Source organism: Strigops habroptila, chromosome 2 (assembly GCF_004027225.2).
Source record: "Strigops habroptila isolate Jane chromosome 2, bStrHab1.2.pri, whole genome shotgun sequence".
NCBI classification, from domain to species: domain Eukaryota; kingdom Metazoa; phylum Chordata; class Aves; order Psittaciformes; family Psittacidae; genus Strigops; species Strigops habroptila.
The window spans coordinates 70,138,512-70,165,913 of record NC_044278.2 but is presented as its reverse complement, the minus strand read 5'-3'; the positions used below and the strand labels follow the sequence as shown (position 1 = coordinate 70,165,913).

The 27,402-nt window shown below is 41.1% G+C and overlaps 1 protein-coding gene across 1 annotated transcript; it reads right to left on the bottom strand.

Annotated features, from left to right (window-relative positions):
* SLC15A1 (solute carrier family 15 member 1) lies at positions 1-27,051 on the bottom strand. The gene is made up of 23 exons (XM_030477565.1): positions 27,048-27,051; positions 23,600-23,622; positions 20,914-20,998; positions 20,684-20,825; positions 17,813-17,932; positions 17,530-17,629; positions 17,202-17,292; positions 15,140-15,223; positions 13,918-14,000; positions 12,718-12,804; positions 11,593-11,682; positions 10,222-10,266; positions 10,087-10,119; positions 9,869-9,957; positions 8,626-8,707; positions 7,030-7,155; positions 5,295-5,444; positions 4,805-4,854; positions 4,102-4,209; positions 3,882-3,978; positions 3,180-3,326; positions 2,237-2,344; positions 1-916 (listed from the first exon to the last, which is right to left on the bottom strand). The coding sequence occupies exons 1-23, from the start codon at positions 27,049-27,051 to the stop codon at positions 728-730; spliced, it is 2,133 nt and encodes a 710-aa protein (XP_030333425.1). The 3' UTR covers positions 1-727.
* Between the last annotated feature and the right edge of the window lie 351 nt (positions 27,052-27,402).

Genomic DNA, 27,402 nt, shown 5'->3' with positions numbered 1-27,402 from the left:
AGGTGGTATCGAGTTCTGTTAACATGCAATTTTAAGTCACTCATACACCATTTCCATTATTGTTACAAGTTTTAATGCTGTTGCTTATTCCCAATCATTTGCCACTGTCTATTTACCTGAGTACACTTGTTAATATTATTTAAAATGGGTAGTTTAACAGGCACATAAACCATTATATTACAGTGCACATCCAAGTTTCTGCCATGTGGAGCAGACAGACAGCATTTTAATCTGAGCAATGCCAGAGCTTGGCTCCCATTACCCATAGAGAAGTATAAAAGAATTTAAGGCACATGTGACCTGCTGCTTTCAAGTAATAGTGAGGCTAGAGGGATCACACAGACAGCTTACCTTCAATTACTATTTCTTGTTAATACTTGTTTGTTTTGTGATATAAAATTGAAATGCAGTATAAAAATACATCTTTTCACAGGGTCCAATAGTGCCAAGTGCAATTTCAATATTTTAAGGCTGTGATATTTAAGCTTGAGGTACATTAAGAGTGCAAATTCTGCTGGAGTTTCTTCAGGATACCATATTCAGTAGAAGAGAGACTAATCTTTTTCTCTTCCTTCCTAAGGCAGGCTGCATTTTAAGTTAAAACAGTTTTTCTTAACCTCTCCCATGAGACATATTATCCAGAGGTGTTACTGATACCCCAGTTCCCCTGACTGCAGGGGTAGTTAATGGGACACCATAATTGACAAACACTCCCTCAATACACCTTTTACATCCGAGACACAGCTTCGGCTTGCTTTTCATAGATATCTTGATCCTTTTTGACTTGCTCCTTTTCTTCCTCATCAAGTTGGGCTTCAACCTCAGTTGGATCAGTATAGGTATAAAAATAAGCCATGACAGCAAAAATGATGCAAACTGCCAACAGCAAGGCAGCAAACAGCACATACTCTGCCCACTGCAAAAATAAAACCAATGTAAAACATGTAATTTATCCATCAATGTTAGTTCCTCAAAAGAATTGCACCATTTTACTGTTTGCAAGAAATGAAGTTATTTCAGTGTGAAATGGAGCTTACATAACTATTATATGACTTGAAGGGCTAAGTATTAAATGTATATAATACATACTAAAGCAAATCAGAATTGAAGCCTTTTCAGCAGTTCTGTCTTCATTGAAGAGAAAAAGTTTTGTGAATGCCGAGAAGGTCTACAATATCCTTTTCCTGAAGGGGGTATTCATGGGAATGGACCAAAAAACCGAACACTCAGCCCCTCCTTTTAGTTGAGTAATCTCATTTTAAACCAGGCTAGCAGTGATCCTGCTTCCACTTAGGTCAGCAGTAAAAAGTTGCACCTGACCACAAATCTGGGTGGAGATCAAGACCAGGAACCCTGGTTTCAAAGTGCTACCTCCACCTGAAAAGCCTCAGCAGCTGTTTCATACCCTTTCTGGTTTTTAGCCGAAACCAAGACTGCCAGACCCTTTTGTTTCAACAACAGGCTCTTCCCTCTTTCAGATATCCCTTTTGGTTCACTAGGGAGTGACATTAGCAGTCTGAGAAAGTCTTGTCCAAGTGCTCTTCCCCTGGTAAGCCACAGCTTTCAAACCCCAAAGAGGTTTGAAACCAATGGAGCCAGAAGATAGGATGTGGCAAGACTGAGGTATGCAGGTGGAGGTTCATTAGTTATGAACACAGTTTTGGTAGGCTTTAATTTCATTAGTCTAGAAGGACAGCCCAGAAATTCACAGCCTTTCTCCACCATGAGAAACAATTTATTGTAGAGATGCTAGAAACTGCTGCTTGCAAGCAAATGTGCTTGACAAAGCAAGAGTTAAGAATAGCAAGCAACAAATAAAAGAGGTAGAAACCTTTGTTGAGGAAGTATTTGTTAGAGTTGTTTAAAGTTTTCTGTATGTGTTCACATTTTGGGGAAGTGCTGGGGGAAAAGTTCAACAGAAAGTTTAGAAGAGGCTATAAGAGACAAGTTACTACTCTGTTGTTGCAGCCTTCTACACTGGTTTTAAACCAACTTACAGGTTTATAACTGTTACTTATATACTCTAATGTGACTATTCAGTCAAGCACTCATTCTACAACTGACTGGTACACTCTTGTAGCTAACACTAACCGCCTGTATTCCAATTATAAATGCAAATCCACTATAATTCTCATGTTCAAAAGTTGTGGTTGAAGATTACCAGCCATGACTCGCCCCTGAACTAAACCTTTCTCATCATGTAATGTAAAAATGTGCCAATTGCTTGTGCGCTTACCTGCTCACTGAGTTTGGATGCTCCAGCCACAATAAGGACAATTATGTTACCGACAGCCACTGTCAGCAGCCATCCTGCCTGCAGCACTGCCTTCATGTTAGATGGGGCCTACAGAAGTAAGACATCGAGGTTTTAGTCACATGCTGCTATTATGTATTTTCTAATGTTTACTGCATTCTTTGCATTATAATAGACACTGGCTCTCTGGGGGAGGAGAATTTCTTGGGGTTATTTTTGGTCTTTTTTGGTTTTTTTTTTTTTTTTTTTTTTTTTTTTTTTTTAAAATTCGCTAGAGAACTAAAATACACCTGGAGAAGGGTTTGAGGAGCAAGAGGTTATTGGTACTAACTATAAACACTTTTTACTTTGTACATGCTAAGTAACTAAGAGGCACATTTTACATCTCAAACACAAGGTACACATCAAATGAAGAAATCAAGTGCATCACTGTCTAGCAAGCCCCATCTTACAATGTTCCCATCACTGCAGTTTAAAGACTCAGAATTAAGGGAAGAAATACACACAGCTAAAACTGGTGCTGGAAGACAAGGAATTAAGAGTGTATAATTCAACTGCTGGTAAAGACTCTGTGGAGGAAATTGGTATGGAGATAATATGTCAGTACTCATTCAAGTACTCTCCAGTTTGGTTTTACAGCAGCACTACAGTTCCAGTTCTTTTCAATGGAAAGTCACATGTGAGAATAATATTTGAGGACTGGTAGTTGAGTCTTCAAATGATGTAATTCAGCATAGCTTTATGGAAAACACTGAATGCTAGTGGAACAAAGAGAACTTGCACCAGCCCATAGTCCTGCTAAAAGCTCTAACGGACATAGCTGTTCAAACAAAGCAGCAATATAGAACTACCACTAACAACATAGCACAGATCTTTCTTTGTACTGATTCTTAAGAAAATAAGAGTTCTGAAGAGCGAAACCTACCTGTGAGTATGAAAACTCCAGCCCAGTGACAGAGAAGACTACTTCGGCGCATGTAAGAATAAAATACTGAGGGATCTGCCAAGCCATATGGACTGTATTGGGTGGGATATCTTCAGAATACACTATGCTATAGTTGTCAGCAGTGCACTGGAAATTAAAATAGCACATTACAAACAGTGATAGTCTGTACACTAAAGGCACTCTAGGCAGTTCTATACCAACTAGTTCTAGATCATCTAGCAATTCTGTACAAACTCACCTTCTAGTGGAAGGTGTCCCTGCCTGTGGCAAGGGGGTTGGGATTAGATGATCTTTAACGTTGGTTCCAACCCTAACCATTCTACAATCTCTAGAACATAAAACCACAAAGTTCTGGGTAATAAATACTGTATGTGAAGTACTGCATACGTGGTTATAAAGTCGTAGTTATTTTGCAGAAGGCTTCATGCAAAGCCTTAGTGTCTAAAGATTTAAGGTTAGTAATCAGGTACATGAATTCTTGCACTATATCATTATCGTACCCATAATTATTCTTATAGTTAACAATGATTTTGTGTTCTGTTTAATATAGCAGAATTCTATCATATGTACAATTAAGGGCAAGGAGGATAATTCTACATGTGGGGGTTTTTTTTTTTAATAAGGAAATATTGACACAAAATGTAATTTTGTATTGTACATACAACAGCACTGGCAGCTCACCTCATTAATTATAATAGTATAGGCACTGCCAAATCCAAATGCCTTTGAAGTAAATGAACAAGTGGCTGAATTTCTAGTAGCTGTAATTTTATCTTTTCTAAAAAAGAAAAAACACAGTTCAGACCACAGGTATATACAATTGTATGTACTATTAATGAAAAAGTTTTATGTCCTTTTCCCAAGCACAAGTGGTTAGACTACGGTAAAGGAAAATGCTTACCTTCCTCCTGAAAAGGAGGCATAATTACTGGCAGAAAGAGACGTCACTATTCCAAAAGAAACGTCTTCCATAGTGATGTTGATATCATCAGGCAAATTGTTTATGAACCTTTAAAATGCAAGGGTGATGAAATACTAAACAAAATACGCACAAGTCAAAGAACACAGGTTTTACTTTGAATTATATAGTGGCAGCACAACAAGCATCAAGTCTTCCCCTTTCATTTTTCTCAGAGTTCTTTCAAAAGCATTAAATAAAGTGTCGTTAGTGTGCCTAATATGGAAAGCAAGCTAGACCCAGATCAGCCCACTACTTGCTTAGGAGAATGTCAAAAGCAAGCCTCTATTACAACCAAGCATATCTGCAAATGGAAGATGTAGAAGAAAAGCAGAGAAGTAGTAGCATACTTCTTACCCAAGATTAAGAAGGAGGTGCTGGTTGTCTACAAAAGTATGTCTAGACAATGAAGCAAAATACACGCTTTCAAGTTTAGCTAAATTATACCCAGAGTAGATGTGCAAGACAGCTTAGATGAATTGTGCCCCAGAAGTTCCTATACCCCCTAAGCACTGAGCAAAGTGTTCGGCAAGTGGAGAGTTCCTACAGTACAGAAAATTATGTTAAGCAAGAAGAGTCCACCCAAGAGGCCGACTGAAGAGACAGTCACACTATTGCCAAAATTTAAGAGCAAACCAAACTCTACCTGATGAGATTATTTCCTTCTTCTGGTTTTGATGTGACGTTGTCAAACAGCTGGTGGAAAAGACCATTATCAAGATGCTTTGTTGGCATCAGTGAACAGCTTAAATATGCACTATTACATAGCAGTGAGAATTAATAGAGGCTTCAGAGCAAGACTCCAGACCTTCTCTTTTAGGATCCTACTAGGATACATATCTACTAGAAAACACTATATGACCACACATTTAAGTCTCAGTGAAAGAAGGGTAATCATCAAGTTAAATATTTAAGTTGGTAATTTTTAAACTTTTTTTTTTTTTTTTTTTTAAATATAAAAACATCTTGTCCTGCTCTCTACAGCTCACCAGTCTCACTGGTACAGTAGAGGAGGGGAGAGACAGAAAACAAGACAAAGGGAAAAGCTACCCAGAGCTTGTCCTCTCAGCTTCACAAACTCCACATAGAAAGCTGTTAAGACATTAATGTATATCTTAGGAATTAAGCAGACTTACCCATTTAGTAACAATTTCTGCTGCAGTAGTTTTAATTACGAAAGTGTGACGATTTTGCCCTGGCAACTCGGTAATTTCATTTTTAGTTTTGTTTCCAGAAGTTATGCTTACTGATTGCAACTCAGAAGTCTCAAATGTCATGTAGTCAGTCTACAAAGACAAATGAATTGCTATGAATTTCCATACAACTGCATATTTGTCTACACTTTTGATGGAGAGTTACAGAATCTAGGGCATCAGAAGTTTACATGTGTGTTACAAGACATGTTTTAAATATTTGAAATACATTTCATCAGCATAAAACACTTAAAACGTTAATAACCATGTTACTTCAGTACTAAAATAAGCCTTTTTAAAAATAGGATTATACGAAGCATTTTATAATCCAAAACATCTGGATTATAAAACATTGTCCTGTTCAGATGAGATATTGAGTTAATTTTCTTCCTAGTAGCTGTGTTTTGGCTTTAGTCTGAGAACAATACTGTTAACACACTGATGTTTTAGTTGTCACTAAGTAGCACTTACTCTGATAAAGGACTTCTCAGTCTCTCATGCTCTGCCAGTGAGGAGGGACACAAGAAGCCAGGAGGAAGCAGGGACAGGACACCTAACCCAAACTAGCCAAAGGGGTATTCTGTACCACAGCATATCATGCCCAGTGTATAAACCAGGGGAGCTACCTGGAAGGGAGCAATCACTGCTTGGGGATGGGCTGGGTATCACTCAGCAGGTAGTGAGCAATGGTATTGTGCATCACTTCTTCTTGGGTCCTATTTATCTCTTTGTCATCTCCCTTTTCAATTACAATTATTATTATAGTATTTTATTTCAATTATTAAGCTGTTGTTCTCTCAACCCACAGGTTTTAGCTTTTTTCTAATTCACATCCCCACCCCATAGTGGAGGGGAGAGGCAGTGAGTGAGCATCTTCCATGGTACTTAGTTGCTGGCTGGGGTTAAAACAGGGATGTCTATAGTAGGGAGTGGAGCATTTCACACCCTTTTCAGTGATGCACCATGGTTATATCGATTCCACATCAGCATACATTTTTGGTGCCCTCATCTTCTCCTCACAGCTCAGTTTCTATGTGAGGCAAATTTGGAAGAGGATGCAATAGGGTTTCTCTTCTTATATGGAAACAGGACCATAGGCTGTCAGAGAACACCCTTCCTAAAATCCATTTTTAATAATGTCCATCAGTTCCATCACATTTTGCTGTCAATAGAACCTGGAATAATATTGACCTGCTGTCAATAGAACCTGCTGTAATAGAACATGGAAAGGTTCTTTGACAGCAAAATCTGAAGCTTAATATATATAACACAGCCACAGAAAGCCTCCCCGTTCAAGTAAGTGGTCACTCACAGTAGGAGCAGTGACTTACTAGAGCTGAATGGACTTTTATTGAAGAAAGGGGTGTTTTTGCTTTTGAAAAATGGCACCTTTTTAGCAAGAGTGAAATTTTCAGTTATTTCGAAATCACTATTAAGTTTCTTGGAAAAAAACTCTTGCCAAGTACTACTTAGAATAATGATATCATTACAGTTTCTTCATCCGCTGTTTTCAGTAATAATTACAAAATAAAAAAGAATAAAAAAGACTTTAAAATGAGTAGATAAAAACCCCCTAGAAAATAATCAACTTTGAACTATTAGTTAAGAACCACTCTTACTCAGTTTTTTGTTGGTTTTTTTTTTTTGAACTTGCTATTCACCATCTCCCCTTACTTACTGACTCCATAGATGTTACAGTCACATTCCGAAGTTGAGGTTCAAACTGAACTATTGCAGTGTCTGTACCCAGATTTATTACTTTGATTTGAGATTGCCCAGCTGCAGGGAAAACTGGAAGAGTTTTCTGTAGGACAGAAAGAAAGTAAAATCAGTGCCATATCCAAAGTCACATAGAAAAAAATACTGTAATTACTGTGATCTCAATTATCTCATGATGCAGATAAGAATCCGCCTGATTAGATCTGATTGTCAGAGGGATGCAACTTCAATAATGGGATTTGTTACTGGTCTCAAGGTGCCTTATGGCTGCTTCAGGAAAAAACTCTCTCATCCACAATAATGCCTTCATGGCCACATGTGGTTCCTATTTGATCATGTCCTGCAGCCTGCTGCCACTACCAGGCCACTCTGCTGTTCAAGGAGTGGGCTTTTCCCACATCCTATGACTGCCTGAGTTCCTGAATTTCTTTGTACTGTGTTCCGACTCATTTTCCCCCAGCCCTCATGCTGCTGAATTGGACAGAAGCATGTATGGGCACTGCCTGGCACAACAGCCCAGAGAAACTGAACTTTTGAAGGTTCCACTTCCCACCAGATCTGAGAGTAAATAGCTTCTGCTCATGCAGAGCATTAAAAGCTGCAAGAGTTGTGTCTCAACTTTTCCTCCTTCCCATACTTTTGTTTGCTCCAGTCTCTTTAAGCACATCACACAACAGTAACAGGTCCATCTTTATCTTTCTGCAGGAGATTCTTGTGCAACGGTAGGGAGTTACCAGCTTTGATGAAGCTTCTGCCCAATACCAGTACATGTGTGTGCACGGCTCTGGCCTTCTGAACAAGGTGTTAAGGAAGACAGCCTGGATGTATTTATGCCAGCTGAAGGCCAGACCCTTTACTTCCAACTTCAAGAGGAAGAGTTAAATATAAAGCTTGTTTTGCTGCTGGACCCAGGCATTATGGAGAAAACTCCTCATTCCTAACTGAAGTTATTTTTAAGAGTTGAGCATCTTGTCTTGATAATGCATGAGGACAGGCAGGCACCTCTAGCTAGCCGTTTGGATCTTGGAATGCAATGGATCACCTCTCAAATGTGGTGTCAATGCCCCAGCTACAGGGGAAACCTTCATCTGGTTCAGCCATTACACCTCTCTTTGCAGCAAGGAAAGTTAGGTGTGATGAATCCTGCCTTCAACAGGTACCATCTTTGCCTGTGCTATGCCGATGCTTTCCAGACTATCACACTTCACCATCACTCTAAATATCAGAAGAATCAGAGACACAAAGCAGCCCCCTGGTAGGCCAAACAATTCTCTGGTTTTCAGCTTTTAGTCTCAGTTTAAAGACCTGAGGTTGCCTTTAATGCGTAATTTATACTAATGGCAGATGAGATGTTTTGCAGGATAGTGTTCATAGCTAGTTAGTTTTATTATGCTAGTCACATATTGCAATATACTTTAATATTTTCTCTCTTTCTACTTCTGTGCTCATATGCTTGGTTCTGAATTGCGGAGTCTTGGCTCATTTTCCTTTAAACACACTTCTTTCTGTATTAACAACTAAATATTAGTAAATACTTTCATATGGCTGAACTTACATCTATTTGCACTTGCACAAGGGCAGCAGCAACAAAAGCCAGAGATGCAAGGAACATACCAACAGTGATCTTCCTCAGGGGCCTAGTATAACAAGACACATATGTGAGTTTTAAGATATATTAATTCAAAGCTTCAGCAGTTGTTTTTTTTCCACAGTGGGAAACTCAAATGGCCACAACTAGCACGTTATCACCATTTGAAGGGCTGATGTTGTTACAGAAAGTGTTCTGCTAAGCTGGGTACCTCTCGATTCATAGTTACACTACCAGGAAATACATCTTTCCAGCAGCATCTTAATAACGTGTAACTCTGCATCTGCTGGGCTCTAACATTGACTGAACATAATTACTAGGTTTCTGGAAAAGTCTGAACTGCAGGAAGAAAAAGTCCAATCCAGTACATTTGCTAGCTTCAAAACAATGACAAAGGCAAGAAGTTACGCCTTTTTAAAAAAAGGGTAGCAACTTGTGTCTACATTAATATGCTTAAATTAAAATATTGAGCAAAAGAAGTCAGGGAAACGTTGAATTAGGAGAACTCTGACATTCAGCTAAGCTGTAAGGGTATGCTCAAGGTAAATAGTGTATGTATGGCATCATTTGTCCAGTGTAGAGTGTCCACAAATGAATGACAGCATTTCCAGCACAACAGCTCCCCCAAATTTTTCGTAATTAAATGAACAAACAGCATTACATCTTAGCCCTATAAAAATTGTTTTAAGAACTGTATTCTCCTCTGCCTCCCTAACTTGCAAGTGCTAGTGACTTCATGACCAATATTAGAAATAACGTGCCATGCCCTTGAAGTTGTACCTAGAAGTATCCCGTGAGCCAGACTCCTCACTAGGACTGAAGATGAAACATCTTCTTTTGGACTTAAAACTACCTGAGACATGACACACACTAAGGATGTGTGTTGCATTTCTATTTCTTGTACTTTGGCAGAGAGAGGGGGTAGACATGGGGGAAGTGGAAAACTAAACAGTGTCTCTCTCGCAATCAACAGATTTTGCCCTTAACTGAAAAATATTGTTACTTTACTACTAGATTCTCTCACTCTAGTCTCCGGTGCCTGCACGTACCACTTCTATATATTTTAATTTTCATTTTTTCAAAACATTAACACCCCTTTACATACACCTTAGCTGAATGCTTGCTCGTGTTACATTAGGGCTGGAAGAGCAGTTTTAAAGAAATCACTAAGATGAGCCTCTGTTGAAGTCGGGTAAGTACATCAACTTACGTAAAATTGATCTTGCATTTCTTGATTAAAGGATAAATCACAGCATCTACAACTGGGACCATTACTATAATCAGGATTGGATTCACAGTCTGTTGAAGATGAACATGAGAAGGGAAAAAAATTAAGAACTTTTCAAAGTCCCTTTTTAAATTTAGGGCAATTAAAAATATATAATTTTTGGGAAGTACTTAGAATTGACAGACAGAAGATTACTGTACCTGCATTTGGTCTGGCTGAATCTGAACAGATCCCTGATGAAGAAAAAATAAATAGGTTTTAATATTATGACAAAAAATAAAACTGATCTGAAAAGTAAATGTTAATTAAGAAAAAAAGTAATAAAAGCAACCTACAAAATTCCCATCCATCGTTGTGGCTTGCAGTGTCCATCTTGACCCCTAACAAAAGATGACAAAGTTAAATGCCACAGTAAATCAACCTTGAAAAGTTCCTCTTGAATTATTTCATTAGTAAAGTGTTGGGAAAGACATGCAATAAATAAATAAATAAATAAATAAATAAATAAATAAATAAATAAATAAATAAAGCAAGCAAGCAAGCAAGCAAGCAAGCTCCCTTGCTACAGCAGTATTCTTATTCTGCAGTGGAAACACTTGAATAAAGTGATCCTTGGTGTCTATTTCACTTTAGTTACTGGTTTCATGAAATGGAGTGATTAGCTGGAAAGACTGAAGCGACATCCTACACCAAACCCTGCCATGCGCTGTGCACAGAAATCATCCGACTGCCTTTGCACCAACTGCCTGAGCACCCCATGCTACTGACATGTCCATCCTTTCTTCACAAGGCCCAGCAGCGAGCAGCCAAGCCAGGGCTGGACTTGCCCTGAGCCTTCTGCCCAGAAAACCTGCCTATAGCCAGGTCAAGCAGGGCTGACTTTCAGCTTGAACCCAGGGGCAGACAGGAACATTCATCGCTGCATCTGTGGCAAGAGCATTTAACCACCCACAATGTACCACTGAGAGATGCAAGTTATTACTCATGTAATGAGTATTTATCTCCAAATTTCATAGCAAGGTTGCCTTTTTGTAATAGGTCACACGGGTAGTTACAGCTCACTGGTCCTAGACTAAAGCAGCACAATCTAGGCAGTCTGGATTAAACTTCCTCACAGTCTGCCTTCGATAAAACTCTCAGCCCCTCTTTCTCTCAGAGAACACCTTCCTAAATTCATACTTCAATACTTAAATATGAAAGCCTACTTTCATGAGTCTTAAGCATTCAGTCCACCAAGTGAATGGGAATTACAGGCATGTACTTCTGCTTGAAGGTGGAAAGTATTTATAACAAATTTGAGTGATAAAGCAAACTGGCATCCAAGTAATTTCAGCCCTGATTCTCCAGAGCATTTACACTAGGACTATACATTTCATCTCACAGCTGAGAGTGGAAGAAACACTAGAACTAAGAAAGCTTTACATTACTGTTTCATCTTCTGAGTCCTGGCTGATAGAAGATTTGGAGAAGCTTCAGTCACTGCATCAGTCCTGGGCATATCCAGATAAACTGAGTTTCCCCTGGCTGCAGAACATTCTGTACTAACATGATTCAATAACTACTCCTTCATATTAGAACCAGGTTAAAGAATTTGCCAATAATGATTTTCCACCCTCCCATAGATATCTTTTATGTCTGGTGAGCTCAGAGTACACAGAATGACATGGTACAGCTCTAATTGCCAAGCCAAACAATTTCTCTTTTACCTGCTGGTCAAAAAGCGCCCAGAACATGGGGAGGGGGATGTAAAGGAAAAGCACCTTCAACACCATCTTAGTCTGAACAATCAGCCGTTTCTGCAGCAAATGAGAATTACACAAGAGGAATTGGTCAAGAAAAAAAAAAAAAAAGAATGAAAAGAGACAACAGTTGTGAACTGCTATTAGCAGCACAGCAACAGGTAAAGAGGTAAATACACGTTCTGTAATGTTTATCCATGTTCTAAACTTTGTACATTGTGGGTACTCCTGCTTTCTTGTAAAAAACACAAGGTCTGCTGTGGGTGTGGGAAGGGCTGCTGGTTAAAGGTGACATGGATGTCAGAGAGACCTGTGCGTCTTGGCATGTGCACTGATGGCAGCATGAGATTCAGCATTTGGTGCTGTGTTATTTTATTTAGGTAAGAGATGTCTGAACAACAGGTGACTGAGGAATGCATTTCACACATGAAAAGATATACAGGCAAAAGGAATATAAAGGGGACAGGCTAAGGTTTGTGCTGTCATTGACTACAGGGCAGGGTGGATAGGAGGCAAGGGGTGTGGCTGGAGACCGTGGGACACAAGGCTTTGAGAGTCATGGTAAGGAGCTTATACTGAGGCCAGGGTGTTGCAGTGTTTATCCATTTAATCTGAAATTCACAAACATAATTCCACAGTTTGATACCAAGTGCTATGTCCCTGCACATGATAATCAACACCATGCCCATTTTTCCCTTCTGAAGTCATTAAACCAGCATATTTTCATCTGAAGCCAGTTTACTGAGAGAAACAAAAAGTTGGCAAGGATAATGCTTGCTATTTTAATAACTCGAAAATTAATTTGTGCTTGTATTTGTTCAAGAAAGGAAATAGTCTCTTCTTTATGCCCCTTGGATTTCCCTGGGCAGCCAATGATCACAGAGAGCATCAATTCATACAGCTCTACTTTCTCCCTCCCACAGGAGCTGGGGTGATCACCTACAATCCCAGGGGAGCACCAAGGATTTGGCCAGACTATTAGCTTCTAAGTGACGGAGAAGCTCAGAACTATTTGCAATGGATCAGAGCAGACAGAAGAGAAGCTGAGGGTCAGGGGATGTCATGGCACAGGAGTGCTCATGCAATACTTACATCATACTTCTCACTCGCCCAGTCTAGCCAGTGCTCTCTCTTGGGGAACTCCTTGCTGCGATGCCGGAACCTGTTTTTGATTGCAAACTGCAGAGAGACAGAATTTTGTTTAATGGTGTTACAAGTATTTATAAGTGCTGTAAGCTGTTTTGTCATTAAAGGTGACACTCCTGCTTCCAGCGTTTAGAGGGTGCTAAAGGTGACTTAGTTCTGTTAATTGCTCTAAGAATCAAAGTGAATATTGCATTTAAGGCCTCACACTGCATGTCCAGTGGAATGTGCAGCTGGGATTAGGTGAACCAAACAGCTCAGAGTAGTATCTGTCAACGTGGGTTGCTGTTAGGAACTTGAAGACCTGCCTACTTCAGACTTACTTATGTACAACAATAAGTAGGAGGTCATACGCACACGTTTTCAGAGCTGAATGGCTTTGAGAGTACATTTCACTATGTGAAACTGTATCTTTTAGATACATACTCCTCGCAACTTGACATGGGATATACACAAATATAGTCCTGAAGAACTCCTAAGTCTTTCTGCATGGAATAACATGCAGATTGAGCTGGGCCTTAGGGGTAGCGCTCTAAGCAGTGGCCAAAATCACCTATATAGAGATTCAGGTTTGACAGTGTCTACAAGACAAGCTGGCAGATATGCACAGAGAATGAAGAAGCCCATAAGTGAGAAAAGTTGAGGCACTGCAAAGCTGGGACATGCAGATTTAGCTCCCTTTCACGTAGCCTTGGACTGACATGTAACCCTGCCATCCTCCCTAATATAGTGGGGAGCAGTATACCTCCACCTTGTAAATAACATTCTTTTCATAAGCTATATATTTTTGCTGATAAGATACACTAGTAGCGCTGCTATTGAGTCAGGTCAAGGCATGTTTATCTCTTACTATGGGGCTGTATAAAGGTGCACAAATGAGGAAGCAACGATTCCCAGAAGTTGGGATAAGCTTTTACGTATGACTGGCACCTTACTTTGTTTCCTTTGCACATAAATTCACATATAAACCAAGATACAGATAAATAAAAAGGCAGTCTAAATCTGTCAATAAGAAGCCTTCTGTAAGGAAAAAAATTAAAAACCTTCAGAAGGTTTCTTCATATTATGACAGATTTCTGATGTAGGCAAGTCTACTGAACAGTTTTAAAAATTGTTGCCAGGGTTTTGGATTATATAAGTAGTACTTACTCCAATGCATTTGAAAACTCGAATCATTATATTTCCTTGAGGTTGAACTTTCTTGTACATTCCACTTCCAATTACAAACACAACTACAATACACAAACCAAAACCAACTCAGGGTTAATTGAAAACAGTGTCAAATAATTTGGTATGGAAACCATAACAGTCAAGGGGTTTAAGGCTTATTCCTACCCTGATTTAAGAGCAATGGAAATTGCCTATTGGCATGTTATCATGCAGTAAAACAAATCAAATCAGCACCAGCAGATTGCTTCTATTTAAAGACAAAGGACTGAATCTGGAAACTCTTAGGGTAAGTCCTCAGTGGGATGTTAACTTACTTGAGGTGTTGTCAAAACAAGGACCACTTAGGACCTTGGCTCTGGCCTTGCTGTACCAGATTAGGACAGCTTTATGGGCTCCCTTTCAGGAGTCCAGGATGCCACAGCTCATGTCACACAGGGACACGTGAGGCTCTGCCTGATCTGCAGGACTCATCAAGGTGTCCTCAGCTCCCACACCCACCACATTCCCCAGCCTCACCCTCCCATGTGCAGGGCAGGACACAGTCCAACCCCCACAGCCACCACCCACCCTGGATTGGGCAAGATGGGGTCATCAGGAGCTGGAGGCGCACACTGAGTGGGCACCTGCTCAGGACCATGAAGGACCAGGACCACGAGGGATAGATACTGTGGTACATACTGACACCCCCCAGTTTCTTGGTCTTTGTGGTGCAGCAGAAAGGCTCAGGGAGCGACCCATACCACAGCTAGTAAAAATCCAGGTGCTTGAGAAATACTGACACACCAGTGTGACATTTCTCCAGTGGAGGGAGAATTACGTTATACAATTTGCTATGCTGGACTACAGATAATTTTGGAAAACCACATTTTCTCAGAGTTCTCACACTAGGTTCAGAAAGATTTTGTTTATACACCCCAGTAGTCCAAGAGGTAGAGACAGTAAGTTACTTAATGTACATAATTCAACAGTATATTTGGGCCTTTCCCCAGCCCCATCAGCGTCTCCTGGTAAATCAGTCTTTTCTGTAAAAGTAAGTGCTTCAGGTTAATCCCACCCACACCTAAGAAAAAGTTTAGAGTCAAAACCTGCAGAAATGATCAGGTATTGGTAGAGGTTGATACCTGGAGATTTCTACCACTTTCTCATTATTCCAAGATCATATCTATAACTGAAGGAGCAAGATGGAAACAGTTCCACTTACCCAAGGAGACAGCCATGAGGGCAGCAGGAACTCCAAAAGCTAGTGGGTAACACCGCTGTTTGGTATGAATGCCACAAGTTTGAGCTGAAGTACAAAGTAACATTAAATAACAATCCCAGTCAGCACTGCCAGTATTTTACAGAGGGTTTCTGTTCTTTGCATTTCTGGTTAACTCAGAAGGAGGAGGAGAGGGATCTCCACTGACAATATTGACAGAGTGGATGATCCACTTTTCATTATAGAAAAGAGGAATTTTGTATCACAAAAAAAATAATCACAGGCTGTCTGAGGTTGGAAGGGACCTCTGCAGGTCAACCAGTGCAAGCCTCCTGCTCAAGCAGGGCCACCTGGAACTGGTTGCTCAAGACCATGTCCAGGCTGGTTTTGAGTATCACTAAGGGTGGAGGCTCCACAACCTCCCTTGGCAACCTGTGCCAGTGCCCGGTCACCCTCACAGTGAAAAAGTGTTTCCTGATGTGTAGAGGGAACCTCCTGTGTTTCAGATTGTGCCCATTGCCTCTGGTCCTGTCACTGGGCACCACTGAGCAGAACCTGGCTGTGTCTTCTTTGTACCCTCCCTTCCAGTATTTGTATATGTTGTGAAATCCCCCCAAGCCTCCTGTTCTCCAGGCTGAACAGTCCCAGCTCTCTCAGCCCTTCCTCATGGGAAATTTACATTTAGTTTTACACTGAGAAGTGAAGAATACTCCTAGAATGGTCAAATGCATGTTCTTGGTGAGAAAGGAATTCTATTACAAAAATTTTGGGACAAGTTCATAAATAATTATGCAAGACTCATAATAAATGTAGCTTGTTGAAAAGATTCTCAAACACCACCTTTCCACCCCACCAGTAGTCAGTGATTTGACCTTATAAGCTTCATGCATACATCCTGAAATGATGCCAAGAGTATGGATATAGCTCCTAACAGGGAAAAGTAAAAGACCAAACAAAACTATCGTCTTTTTCCCCATCCTACTTCTAACAGGAAAATTAGAGAGTTTGAGTTGGGGAGGAGGGGGGAAACAAAAAACAAACCAAAAGAACCACCAGAAAAAAAAAAAAAACAAACCCCCAAAAAACCCCACCAAAAACTAGCTTGCAGCCAATTAGTATCTTGATTTAGTTGCATTAACCTTTTTGTTAAACCTTTACAGGGCATAATGGTATCACTTTCCTCAGCTGCATTTGTCTGTTTTTCCAAGGTAGTTTGCACACTGTATCAGCATGGAAGTAAAATGCATGTTGTGCCTTATGCATATCTCCTTCCATTTTTGGGAAGGGTTAGAATTTGTGTTAAGCAAGTATCTAAAATGCTTCTACGCAGTCTGCTCCAGTCAAGAAAGCCAAAGGCCAGAATTTCAGCCCAGTGCTTTAAGGTTATTCCAGAACTCACATGAGGTTCGTTCTTTTGAGAAAAACAGCCTTCCTCAAACTCCTCCCAAACACATCCATACAGCACCATCTGTGCCAGCTTGCCACAAAAATCCATATGCATATGGAGAAGCAAATTTTTTGATTTGTATTTAGGATCACACTATTCATTATAAGCAGAAGAGAAAATAACTTTCTCCTTTAATGATATGAAAAATTATATACCTTGTCACATGGATAAGTGTGTTCCCATGGGCATAGATGGTTCTGTACTTTGCATGGGTGCACTTCAGAACAACCTCTGCTTCCAGAGTAGAGGGCTCTCTTCCCAGCAAACAGTACAACTCTTTGTGTGATGGTTTTAAAGGCATTAGAAGAAGAGGTGCCACATTTGTACCTCCATGGAATTAAAAGATGCATTAGGCATAAAATTTGATGGCTTCAGCATGTCTTTTCAGATCTAACACTTCTGATCCTAAAGAAAACTCAGATCTCAGACTGGATTGTTTTTGACAGCACCTCACCTGTGAGAAGCTGGATGACATACATGAACACTTGAAGACTATTTGCCAGATAACTCCACAAAGAGTCAGAAAACAGACTGTTCATTTAAACTTAACTAGACTGCAACCCAACACTCATCCTTTACTGACACTTAACTACCTCATAAACAAATATATGGCCTTACCTCTGAGAATTGGTGTGATTATGGTAGATATGAGACTTCCAGCATTGATGGATAAATAAAAGATAGAGAAGAATCTGGTTCTTTGTTTTTCCTACAGTAAAAACAAACAGATATTTAGAAAGGCTGAGCCAGAAACACATTGACCAGTCTAGATTGAATTACCAGCAGCTCTGTTTGCATACTGCAAGAAAAATAGCTATCTGGCTCCTTCTTCAGCTGCTCAGGAAACACTACAGTAATGCACATCTCTAAATATGTGTATTATTAGAGGATTATAATAGTCAAACATCAGCATTTGTATGATTGAAAATCTGAAAGACATTGTTACCTGATCTTCTTCAAACTGATCTCCACCAAACGCTGACACACAAGGTTTGATCCCACCAGTACCAAGTGCAATGAGGATCAAGGCAATCATGGACAGAGCACTGAGACAATGCAGAAAAGAGGAAAAGGAAAAAAACCATGTCATTTTGCTTTCTTAGTTAAAGTGTACTTAAGAGACTGATTTCAAAACAGTTGAAATACAATTACATTAAATTTAAGGCATAAGTTGCACCACCCTTCACCAACCTGGGGAAAAAAACCCCAACATTTACAAGATGACTCACATGTGCACTGATATATTATCGGGAATGCCATCCCGGTTGTGATCTGTCAGGTCACTTATGGAGCTCACAGACATGACTGACTGCCCAATCGTATAGACAATGGATAGGGAGATAATGGTCCTGTTATAAAGAGAAAAGAGACATTTTTAGATATGTTAATACAATTACACACACATACATACACACACAAATAATACAGACTTCTGCTCATTGCAAAGATGCTTAGTAAAGAAGCATAATTAACAGATATGTCAACTTATGGACTCAACTTATCACAAGTTACTGTATAAATCTGTCCACATACCTCACAATAATTCTTTTCTATTTTTTATTATTAATACTTTAGCTAGCCTTAATTAAGCAAGGCAAGCTGACAAATGCATTCTTTAGATATCACCAGGTCACAGGAGATACTTAAATATCTTCAATGGTTGCCTTTTAATAACAAACTTGAGAATGCCATTATCATATTTCATATACAGTGAGGTTCAAATGAACTACTCTACAACATTAGATTATGACCTACAACTATTTTAAGATTGTTTAAACATATATTTTTAATATATTTTAGCTACAAGGAGTAAAAAAAACCCAACTAATTGAAAGTCTACTTTAAACTTGGAAACTCCGCCAAAATAATGCTGTGAAAAATAACTCTATTACCCCACTCTCAATTGTGGGTGTACCAACATCTTGAAACTCAGAGCAGAATGAGAGCACCACTGAAGCATACAGACTGCAAGGTTTCAGCCTGACTTTCCTCTGCTAGGAGGAGCCTAGGAAAGTAATACTAGGAAATCACCAGCCCCCACACCTCCATGCCTTTAAGGGTCCATTCCTCTCTTGTATGTAAGAACATGCTCTGTTTTAGCTTTGTTTGGAGAACAAGCAGGAGAAATAGGATGCAGTGATGTGAAATTATTTAAAACACTAGTTTGCAGTCCCAAACCCAGTGCTGCCCATGACAATGAAGGGCAAGGCTCAGGGACCCAGAGCAACCCAAATCTATTTGACAAATCTAAGAGATCCTCACAACGAGCTTAGAGCACCCTGATACTAGGGGGACAGCGGAAGCATCACTCGCACCATGAGTGTCATGCACAGGTAAGACCAAATTCTTCTCACTTTAGAACAAGGTTTGTCTGACTTAAAATGCTCTTCCCTTGGTATAGATTTTTAACCTGCTAAAGTGGGGCAACAGTGAATCTGCTATTTATTGAAATTTAGTACATAAATTTGAAGGTTAGTTGGTTTGTTTAACAGCACTTCCGTATAATTACTTTAGTTGCTTAACAAGTTGAGAGAAAGTTTCCAGTTGAAGTTAAACCTAAGCTGACCAGGAGAGAAAATTGAGGTTTTTATTTGCAAGACTTATGGCCATACTGTGAAGACAACACTTACATAGTTGGCACTGCATAGATGGTACCCAAGAAAAATAGTTATTGTGATTTCTGCACTATTTTCCCCAAGAACTTCACCTCTAACAATATGTTTTCAGGTCCCAGCATGCTCCTTGGCAGACGTTGCATAAAGTACATGGACTGTGGAAGGTTTGAGAGTCTCGTCTAAGGGTGCTTAAGAGTGCTTTGGTAACCTCCTCCTTCCCTTGTCATCATAGATTTTTTTTTTTTTTTAAACAAATTATCACTTAAGCCTTTCTCATGGCAGCTTTCTGTATTTTAAGGCATTTATACATTAAAGCCATGCTCTTCCAAAAGCATGGAGTTTTTTCTCATCAAGCTTAGAGTTCTGGTTTTAAGCCCTGAGCCATCCTACCAAGCTCCTGTTAAGAGTCTGGTGGTGAGGGGCTTGCAGCTGTGGCACTGGTATACACAAGTACCAAAGGAGAAGGGATGCAAGGTCTGCAAAGCTTCATCTTGCTAAAACAGGTAAAAGCCAAAATAGATTACAGAAAATAATCATACCATCTGAAGTAGTGAGTACACAGTATATTTAAGCTGCAATCTGCAAGATATCCAGCTACTTGCAATGAGTTTATCTTAATCAGACCAGCTGCAGAGAGCACCCTTGGCAGTGGCTGCAGCCCTGGGCTCCCAGAGGCTGTCAATACAGCAGAAGATGGCGCAGCCTTCAGCTGACTGACTGCACAGCCAGATTCATCTCTAGTCTTCAGGAGACCTTTGACAAGTCAGCTAGCATTCCTGGCTCACATCCCTCCATAAAATCTTTATTGTGCCTTTTTCAGGCAAAGTAAACACTATTAGAATCATGACATCGGTGAAGGAGAGCAAGATCAGGCTGTTGGAAATAATCTGGATACGTTCCAAAGCACTTCATTCAAAAGTGCTTTCCTGAGCAAATAGCACAGATAAAAACCCAGAATTTATCATTTAAAGAAGGAATTGCAACTCAGCAAAGTCTCCCATTGACCTGTCAAGTTAATAGTGAAATTAAAGGGTATTTTAGAATATATTCCAAGTACCATTTAATACCAGATAACACAGTATTTCACTATTTCATTGGCCACCTGAAACAGGTAAAGAGGCAGACCAATGGAATTATAATCACCAGTATCCATTTTCAGAGCTTAGTGAATACTTTCCTTAGTTTAGCTTAAATTTTGTCCAGATGAGAGGAAAAACATGCAGCATGCTCAGAAAGCAAGCTACTACCCTTAAGTGATTAGCAGAACTGTAACAGTTGTTAACTCAGAACAGTTTCAGGTCTGATCTGAACCAATTAAAACCTCAAGCTTTGAAGGGAAAAAAAAAACCAGATACAGTTCTGGAGTAGCCAACACCAGTTCTGAAGCTGTTCTGGGCTGCTGCTTTAGATGATTTAAGTGCTTAAGTAACACTGGTATCAGGTATGTTTTCATGATTTTTGGTTGTTTTCTGAGGAAGCACTCACTTAAACTTTCCCAGCCAAGAGTCTGCGATGAGTGCTCCAAGGATTGGCATCAAGTAGCACAGAGCAACGAATGTGTGGTAGATAGCTGTAGACAAGTTGTCATCCCATTGCAGGAAATACTTGAAATACAGAACAAGCACCGCTGCAGGAAGAACAACAAAACAACAGGTTACAAACCAAAGTCAGGGCTAGGTAAGTAGTGATCAGCAGATACAGGACACGGGACATACCTCGCATGCCATAGTAGGAGAATCGCTCGCAGAACTCATTGATGACAATGAAGAAGATGCTCAAGGGGTAGCCAAAGCACCTTGGCTGGAGATAAGATACAGACAGTGTAAACTCAGAGCTCTGCAACAGCTAACAGAGAGGTTAACATCTCTCACTGCGACCCACAGCTCAATACAGACTCAGTGGGAGTGGGTAGGTACTCAGGGGTTAGGAGGGCACATGGGCTTCTGTGGAACGACACTCATTTACATGAACCAAGAGCCAATTCTCACTTTCCCCTCTTGGCCCCCAGAGCTCCACAGACATCTTATCTGCCTATTGCAAGAGACCTTTAGTAATGCCATATTTGCTCCTCAAGCATTGCACTATGCACATTTGCAGGCTTCAGCATCTAACCCTCAGAACAATCTTCACTGGTACCTAAAAATACCCAAACCCCTATGTTTCTGAAAAAATCAAAACCCAAACCCAACAAAAACAACCCCCACCATGCAAACCCCCATAGCACACCACATTCAGATGCCTGGGACAATTATTAAATACCCCAGTTGAGACAAATAAGCATTTAAACATTTTATTCAACAGTTTTCCCTGGGAAGCTCCCTATCCTTACAAATATTCTGCTTGATGAAGAATCCTTCATTTCTTCAGACTTGCTGATAGAACTGACTTTACTACTAATCTAAAATGGCATGGTATTAACTGCTGTGTTTACTGAGCCTCCAACTGCTGCGATAGGCATCTCCATGGTCACCACTATGCAGCTTGTGACATGGCTCTTGCCATTGAGACAAAGGCATGTATCAGGTACAGATCTGGCATGAGCAGTAGAACTGGAAATTTAATTTCTGATCATCTACTTTTCTTAGTGGATGAATACATGATATCATTTCTATTAAAAATACTAGGAATTCAAATTGAACATAATCCTCTCTTTTTACCTTTTTTTTATGGGTTTAGTTCTGCAAGTTACAGAAATGAGATTTTTAACAAGCCTTAGAACATGCCAGAAGTAAAACAGTTATGAAACTTAAGAACAGACAAGAGGAAAAGAAAAAAAAGGCACTGTTTGTCTTTATGTTGTGAGGGTTTAGGAATTAAACTAATCTGCATTCCATGTGAATCTGCCTTCAGCTGAGGTGAGTGCCAGGTGGGACTCATTTAGCTTTAAAGCAACCAAAATTAAAGGACTAAATAGGAACCTGTCACTCCAGATTTATTACATCCTCTGGGCAGAAAGAGATGTCTCTTTAGAGAGACCATCCACACATATCCCCAAATTAGATAAAATTCACTAGAAAGTGCCTACTTCCCTCAGCTGAAAATAGCAGGAGCTCTAGGTGACTACCCCCAACTTGGACACAGCTTTTGGTGGACAGAGTTCATACAGGGGAATGCTTCCTAGCCCTGTCTGTGCACCATCCCCCAAGCCATGCAAATATTCAGGCTTCTGAGGAGATGGATGGAGAACCACACCGTGGAAGTTTGGCTCAGCACCCATTAGAAAACCTTTTGGGCGTATGATTTCACCTGTTGTCAGGTTAGGCCCTAAAACAGTAACCTAAACTGCACAACTGGTTTCTGCAAGTGTCATAGGGAGTAATCCAACTAGGGAAGAGAGAACATCCTCATCTGAACCAGAATAAAGCTTCTCTCATATCCAGGTGTCTCATGGTCACTGCCCACAGAGAAAAAGGGACAAGGCAGCCGTGGCCCAGAGGTCAGTGGGACCCATCCCCACCAGAAGTTCACAAAACCTAAGATCTTTCTGACCCTGGGGTTCTCCCAAATCTCCCCAGTGTTATGCCATCACACTACCCAACAGCTGATTTTTATAAGTGGGTGTTATGAGCTGATCTGGGGGGCATGCAGGAGAAAGCTACAGGGTTTTTCCCAAGGTAACAGAGCACCTTCTGTTTTGTCAAGAAGCTACAAGCAAGAAGAGAAGATGCAATTATGCCTTGATAATATATGACCTACACTGTTCTTGTTCTGCACTATATACTGTCCTCTTAAACCTCTGTTGCATTATACATGTGCATGTACACCATTTTATTGAAACATTTTCTGCTGTGATCCTCATTGGCCAGGAAGCACTGGATGCACCACTGAAGAGGTAACCTGAAGGTCACGTTTATAATGCTCCCTAACCTTCCCCTGTCCTGGGGATGCCACCACCCCGCTGAACAGCTTTGACTTTGCGTGCTGAAGAAGCTACTAAGCTGTGTGGAAAGTGTGCAGAGTAAAACCTTGGGAGATAAGAAAAGCAAAAGCAAAGATAGGGCTGCTGAGGCAGATGTCATTAACAGTACAAAGATTCAAGAGGAAGAGCTAACACTGCAATCTGAGAGTTCTAAGGGAGAGTCAGTGGATGATGACAACTCAGTCACATAAAAGGATGGGCTCCAGGGACCTTTCTCCTCCCACCCAATGTCTGCTCAGTCAGCAAAGGCTCTTCAGACATTTTATCAGGGTGGTGAGCACACTAATGCTTAGCTGAGATTTAACAAGCTACGAGGCTGCTTCGTGCATGTTGGCCAATAACTCATTATTTTATTATTTTAATGTTTATAGGTGTTTATGTATTTATGGTGGTTATATCTTTAATGTTTATAGGATGAAGTTTTGTGCTCTGCTAAAGTTACCCAAACAATATAGCAACTTTTTATAAGAGGAAATACTTACCGACTTGCCCTTGCTCTTAGCAGCTGTGGAAGGAAAAAAAAATAATCAAACACAAGTTAATGGAAAATACTAAGTAACATTCTTTTAAAACTACTGGAAGACATGGGAAAAGTTCAGATCAAAACAAATCATAAAACAAACAGTATTGTTCAGGATGAGCAAATTTTCAGTTTGTTAAAGGGGACTTTTCACTGTGCAAGAAGATTATTAGGAAAAACTTCACTTGATACCCTTTTGGTTCTTAGGGCTTGCACAGATTCACACACACTCCCAGGGAAAAATCAAAGAGGACTGACAAGCCGAGGCTCACCACACAACATTCAAGGTGGTGGCAGACTACCCTACCATGCACAGAAGATGAATCCTATTTCAATTTACACTCAGGGATGTTACCTTGAAGGCAAGTCAAGTGTACGGAAGACAAGATGCCCTGCCAGCGGTGGATGCCAAGTCCTGAAAAGGGACAAACTTCCCGTAGCTCAGACTTAAGCAGGCCTGAATACACGACCCAACAGAGTAGTCCATGTTAGCAGGCATTCCCATAACCTGGAGATTAACCTAGGAAGGCTTGGAAGCACAGAGGGGTCCCACTGAGAACTTGAAGTCACTTTCAGCTGCTCACGGCAGGTTTGCTGCCCCTGGCAGCCCTCTAAGCAGTGTCCTGCAGAGATCGCTCAGGAGACAGACTCAAAGGCTGAGGTTGAACCGTTTCAGATAAAGGCCCTGTGCCCACGTAGTGGATTATCAGCATTTCCTATAAAGCCACATGAGTGAGTTCATTATCATTAAGATAAGACCAAGCACAAGATGTGAACTTTGAAATCCCTCTTTGCGGATGAAACGTGCCCATAATAGATCTCCAAGAAAAATATGTTTGGCAAGATCACTATTTAGTCCATAGTTCACAACTAATGAAAATAGCTGACAGCAACACTATAGTGTTTGACTCAATACTAAATAAAGTCATTTTCAAATATTATTAAAATAAAGTAATCTGATTCTTTCCTTCACTGCCATGGACAACTACCTTTACAACAGAGACAGTAGTATTATGCAGGTAATTCAAGAATGTATTTTCCTAGAAAACAAGTAACATCCAGAAAGTGATGTGCATGTGACTGCTGGAGACGTGCAGATGTTCAGGGCACATGCAGGTATCCAAGTCATTAAAGTTATTGGTAATGTTCCTTACACAATTCACATGAGCAGGTATTCTGAAAGATACCAAAGCATTAACAGCAGACTACCTTCATATTATTTCCACTTGGTGGCCTTCCTCAGAATATATACATCCTATTGCCAGTTTTCCATAATGTGTGTAGGGAACATCAGTTTGAGCAGCTCAGCCCTGCCTGCTAGCTAAGCCTTAAGGAAAAAACATCAAGGAACTTTTAATTTGATTTGTTCTTTTCCTTTGCAGAGAGGAAAAGTATCACCTCTGCAAGAAACCCTACCAAAAGAGGCACTATTTTTTTCAGACAGCGCTGACTGACTTTAGAGACATACACACTTATTTCTCAACCATTTTGATTTTACCCTTTAGTCCCCGTTTACAGCAACAGTTGGGAAGCTCCTGATGACATTAAAGCCAACATTTCAACATAGGCACCTGAAGTGACTGAGGAATTCCACTGTCAGCCAGCTTCAGGGCTAGACCTATAAAAACAGAGCAGCCAGCATTTTGCATCAATTTCTGGGATAAATCTGGGGTTTGTTGGTGGCACGTTAGAGCAATCCCTCTCTGGGGCAGCCCCCAGTTCCTCTCATTCTCCCCCACAAATAATGACCAGCAGAACGTTAATTTCCACAAAATATTTGAAAAATACTTTGCATTTTTCAGAATAAAGCTCTAAACACACACTTTGTAGTCCCTTATGATACTACATATTTTTTAGCAATGTAAAGACAGAAGCCACTCAATTCTTGGCTTGAGCACTGAATCTCAGTAGTTACTTACCAGTGGGTCACTCTCTCCTAACCACACTTGCAGGTAACATGGGTGCAGCCTTATGGGTCTGAGCCCTTCCCCAGCAGCTCCCAGCACATTGGTTCCCTGCAGTCACAGAGACTCTGGGGGATGCTGCAGCTCCTGTGGCTCATGGTCCACACCACAAGATGGCCATACGGAGCAAGGCAAGGCACTCCCAACACAGCAACTTTACCTGGTTAAAATACTTCATGTCTATGGCCAGGCTAGATCTGTACACAACCATACTGTCATCTGGGATGTTCCTGGCTCCAGAGCGAGCCTGCTCTTCTGCCACCTGACTCATGGAACAGCCAAGCCCGTTTCCTCTGCTTCTTGGAGCAGCCCTACAGCATCTACACAAGGATGCTGCTCCCATCAGGACAAGTAGCTCCAGGAGTCTCTGCTTCACACCTTGCTCTTCCAGAAAGACACTGACACAGAAACCATCAAAGCAAGCCTATAATGCAGCAAACCTGATATTACATGATGCAGGTTTCTCTTCCCAGAACTACCACCATTTTGCCAGCAAGACTCCAGAGCCCCTCCAGGCAGGGGCACTGCGGAGCTCTGCCTGCTCATCACTCCAGCTGCCTATCCCCAGAGCACAGATCCGTTTGCTCATTTTTTTTGGTCACCTCAGGTTCCTCCCCTACACAATACAAGGTTTCCCAAGCTGAGGAACTGCTTGCTACAAGAGACACACCAACACACTCAGGCACTGCAGGACCAAGGGTCTGGTGAAGGGTGATGCAGAACTACAACACAGAAAAGCATCATTTTTGCCTTTACTACTCCACATTCCAGCTTAGACAGGAACAAATGTTCAGGATTAACTAGCTAAATGGGCCCTGCCCTTATCTGAATCTTACAACTGCTTTTCTATGGGTTTCAAAAAACACTGATTAGGTCAACCCTAGGTAACTGCTCTTGTGAAAAAACATTATTTAACAGCTGTGAGACACACCACATTTGCATTTTTCAAAATAAAGCTCTAAACACTTACACACTTTGTATTCCCTTAAAATAGTAAATATTTTTTAAGCAGTGTAAAGACAGAAGCCACTCAATTCTTGGCTTGAGCTAGGACTTTTAAACTCCACACACCTTAAAAGCTAATGACAAGCCTTACCAGCTAGGGGTTCAGCTAAAAGAACTTGCAGAGGCTAAGGCAGCGTTACTTGGCTTTCACTAGGGTTTCAAGGCAGGTTCATACTAGGTTGGCTACAGCCTTGATAGATGAAGAAGCAGTAGATGGGGACGGCCCAGAGGTGGCACAAACCACCTGAAGATGCACTCAGACATCACACTACGATGTAGAGGCAACCCTGGGACCCCTTGGCCATGCTGCAAGCTCCCCATGGGCTGCTCACAGCCATCCAGAACAGAAAATGCAACTTAAGGAACCGCCGGTGCCCAGCCCCGAGGTGACATCCCCACGTCCCACCCCACGGCTGCCCCATCCCGCCCCGCTGCACCTACCCATGTCGCCGGCACAGTGCCGGCGGAGCAGCCGGAGAAAGAGGGAAGGAGAGAAGGGGGTTACTGCCGACGGCCGGGCTTTAAGGGAGGCCCGGGGGCCCCGCCCGTCCCCGCTGCTCCGGGGCGGCGCCGGGCAGGCAGCGCAGGTGGCGGGAGGCGGCGGTGGGGAAGTTTATCTCCTGGGGAGCTGCTCGGGGCTCACCCGCCCTTGACCTGCCGGGTTCGAGCCGTGCTGCACCGGGGGGAGGTTTGTGTGTGTGGCAGCCCGTCCCAGCCCTGCCGCCACGCTCTCCCCCTCCGGCTTATACACTGGGAAGTGAACTTTCTGCCCCGGGCTTTGTTTCTGTGGCTGTGA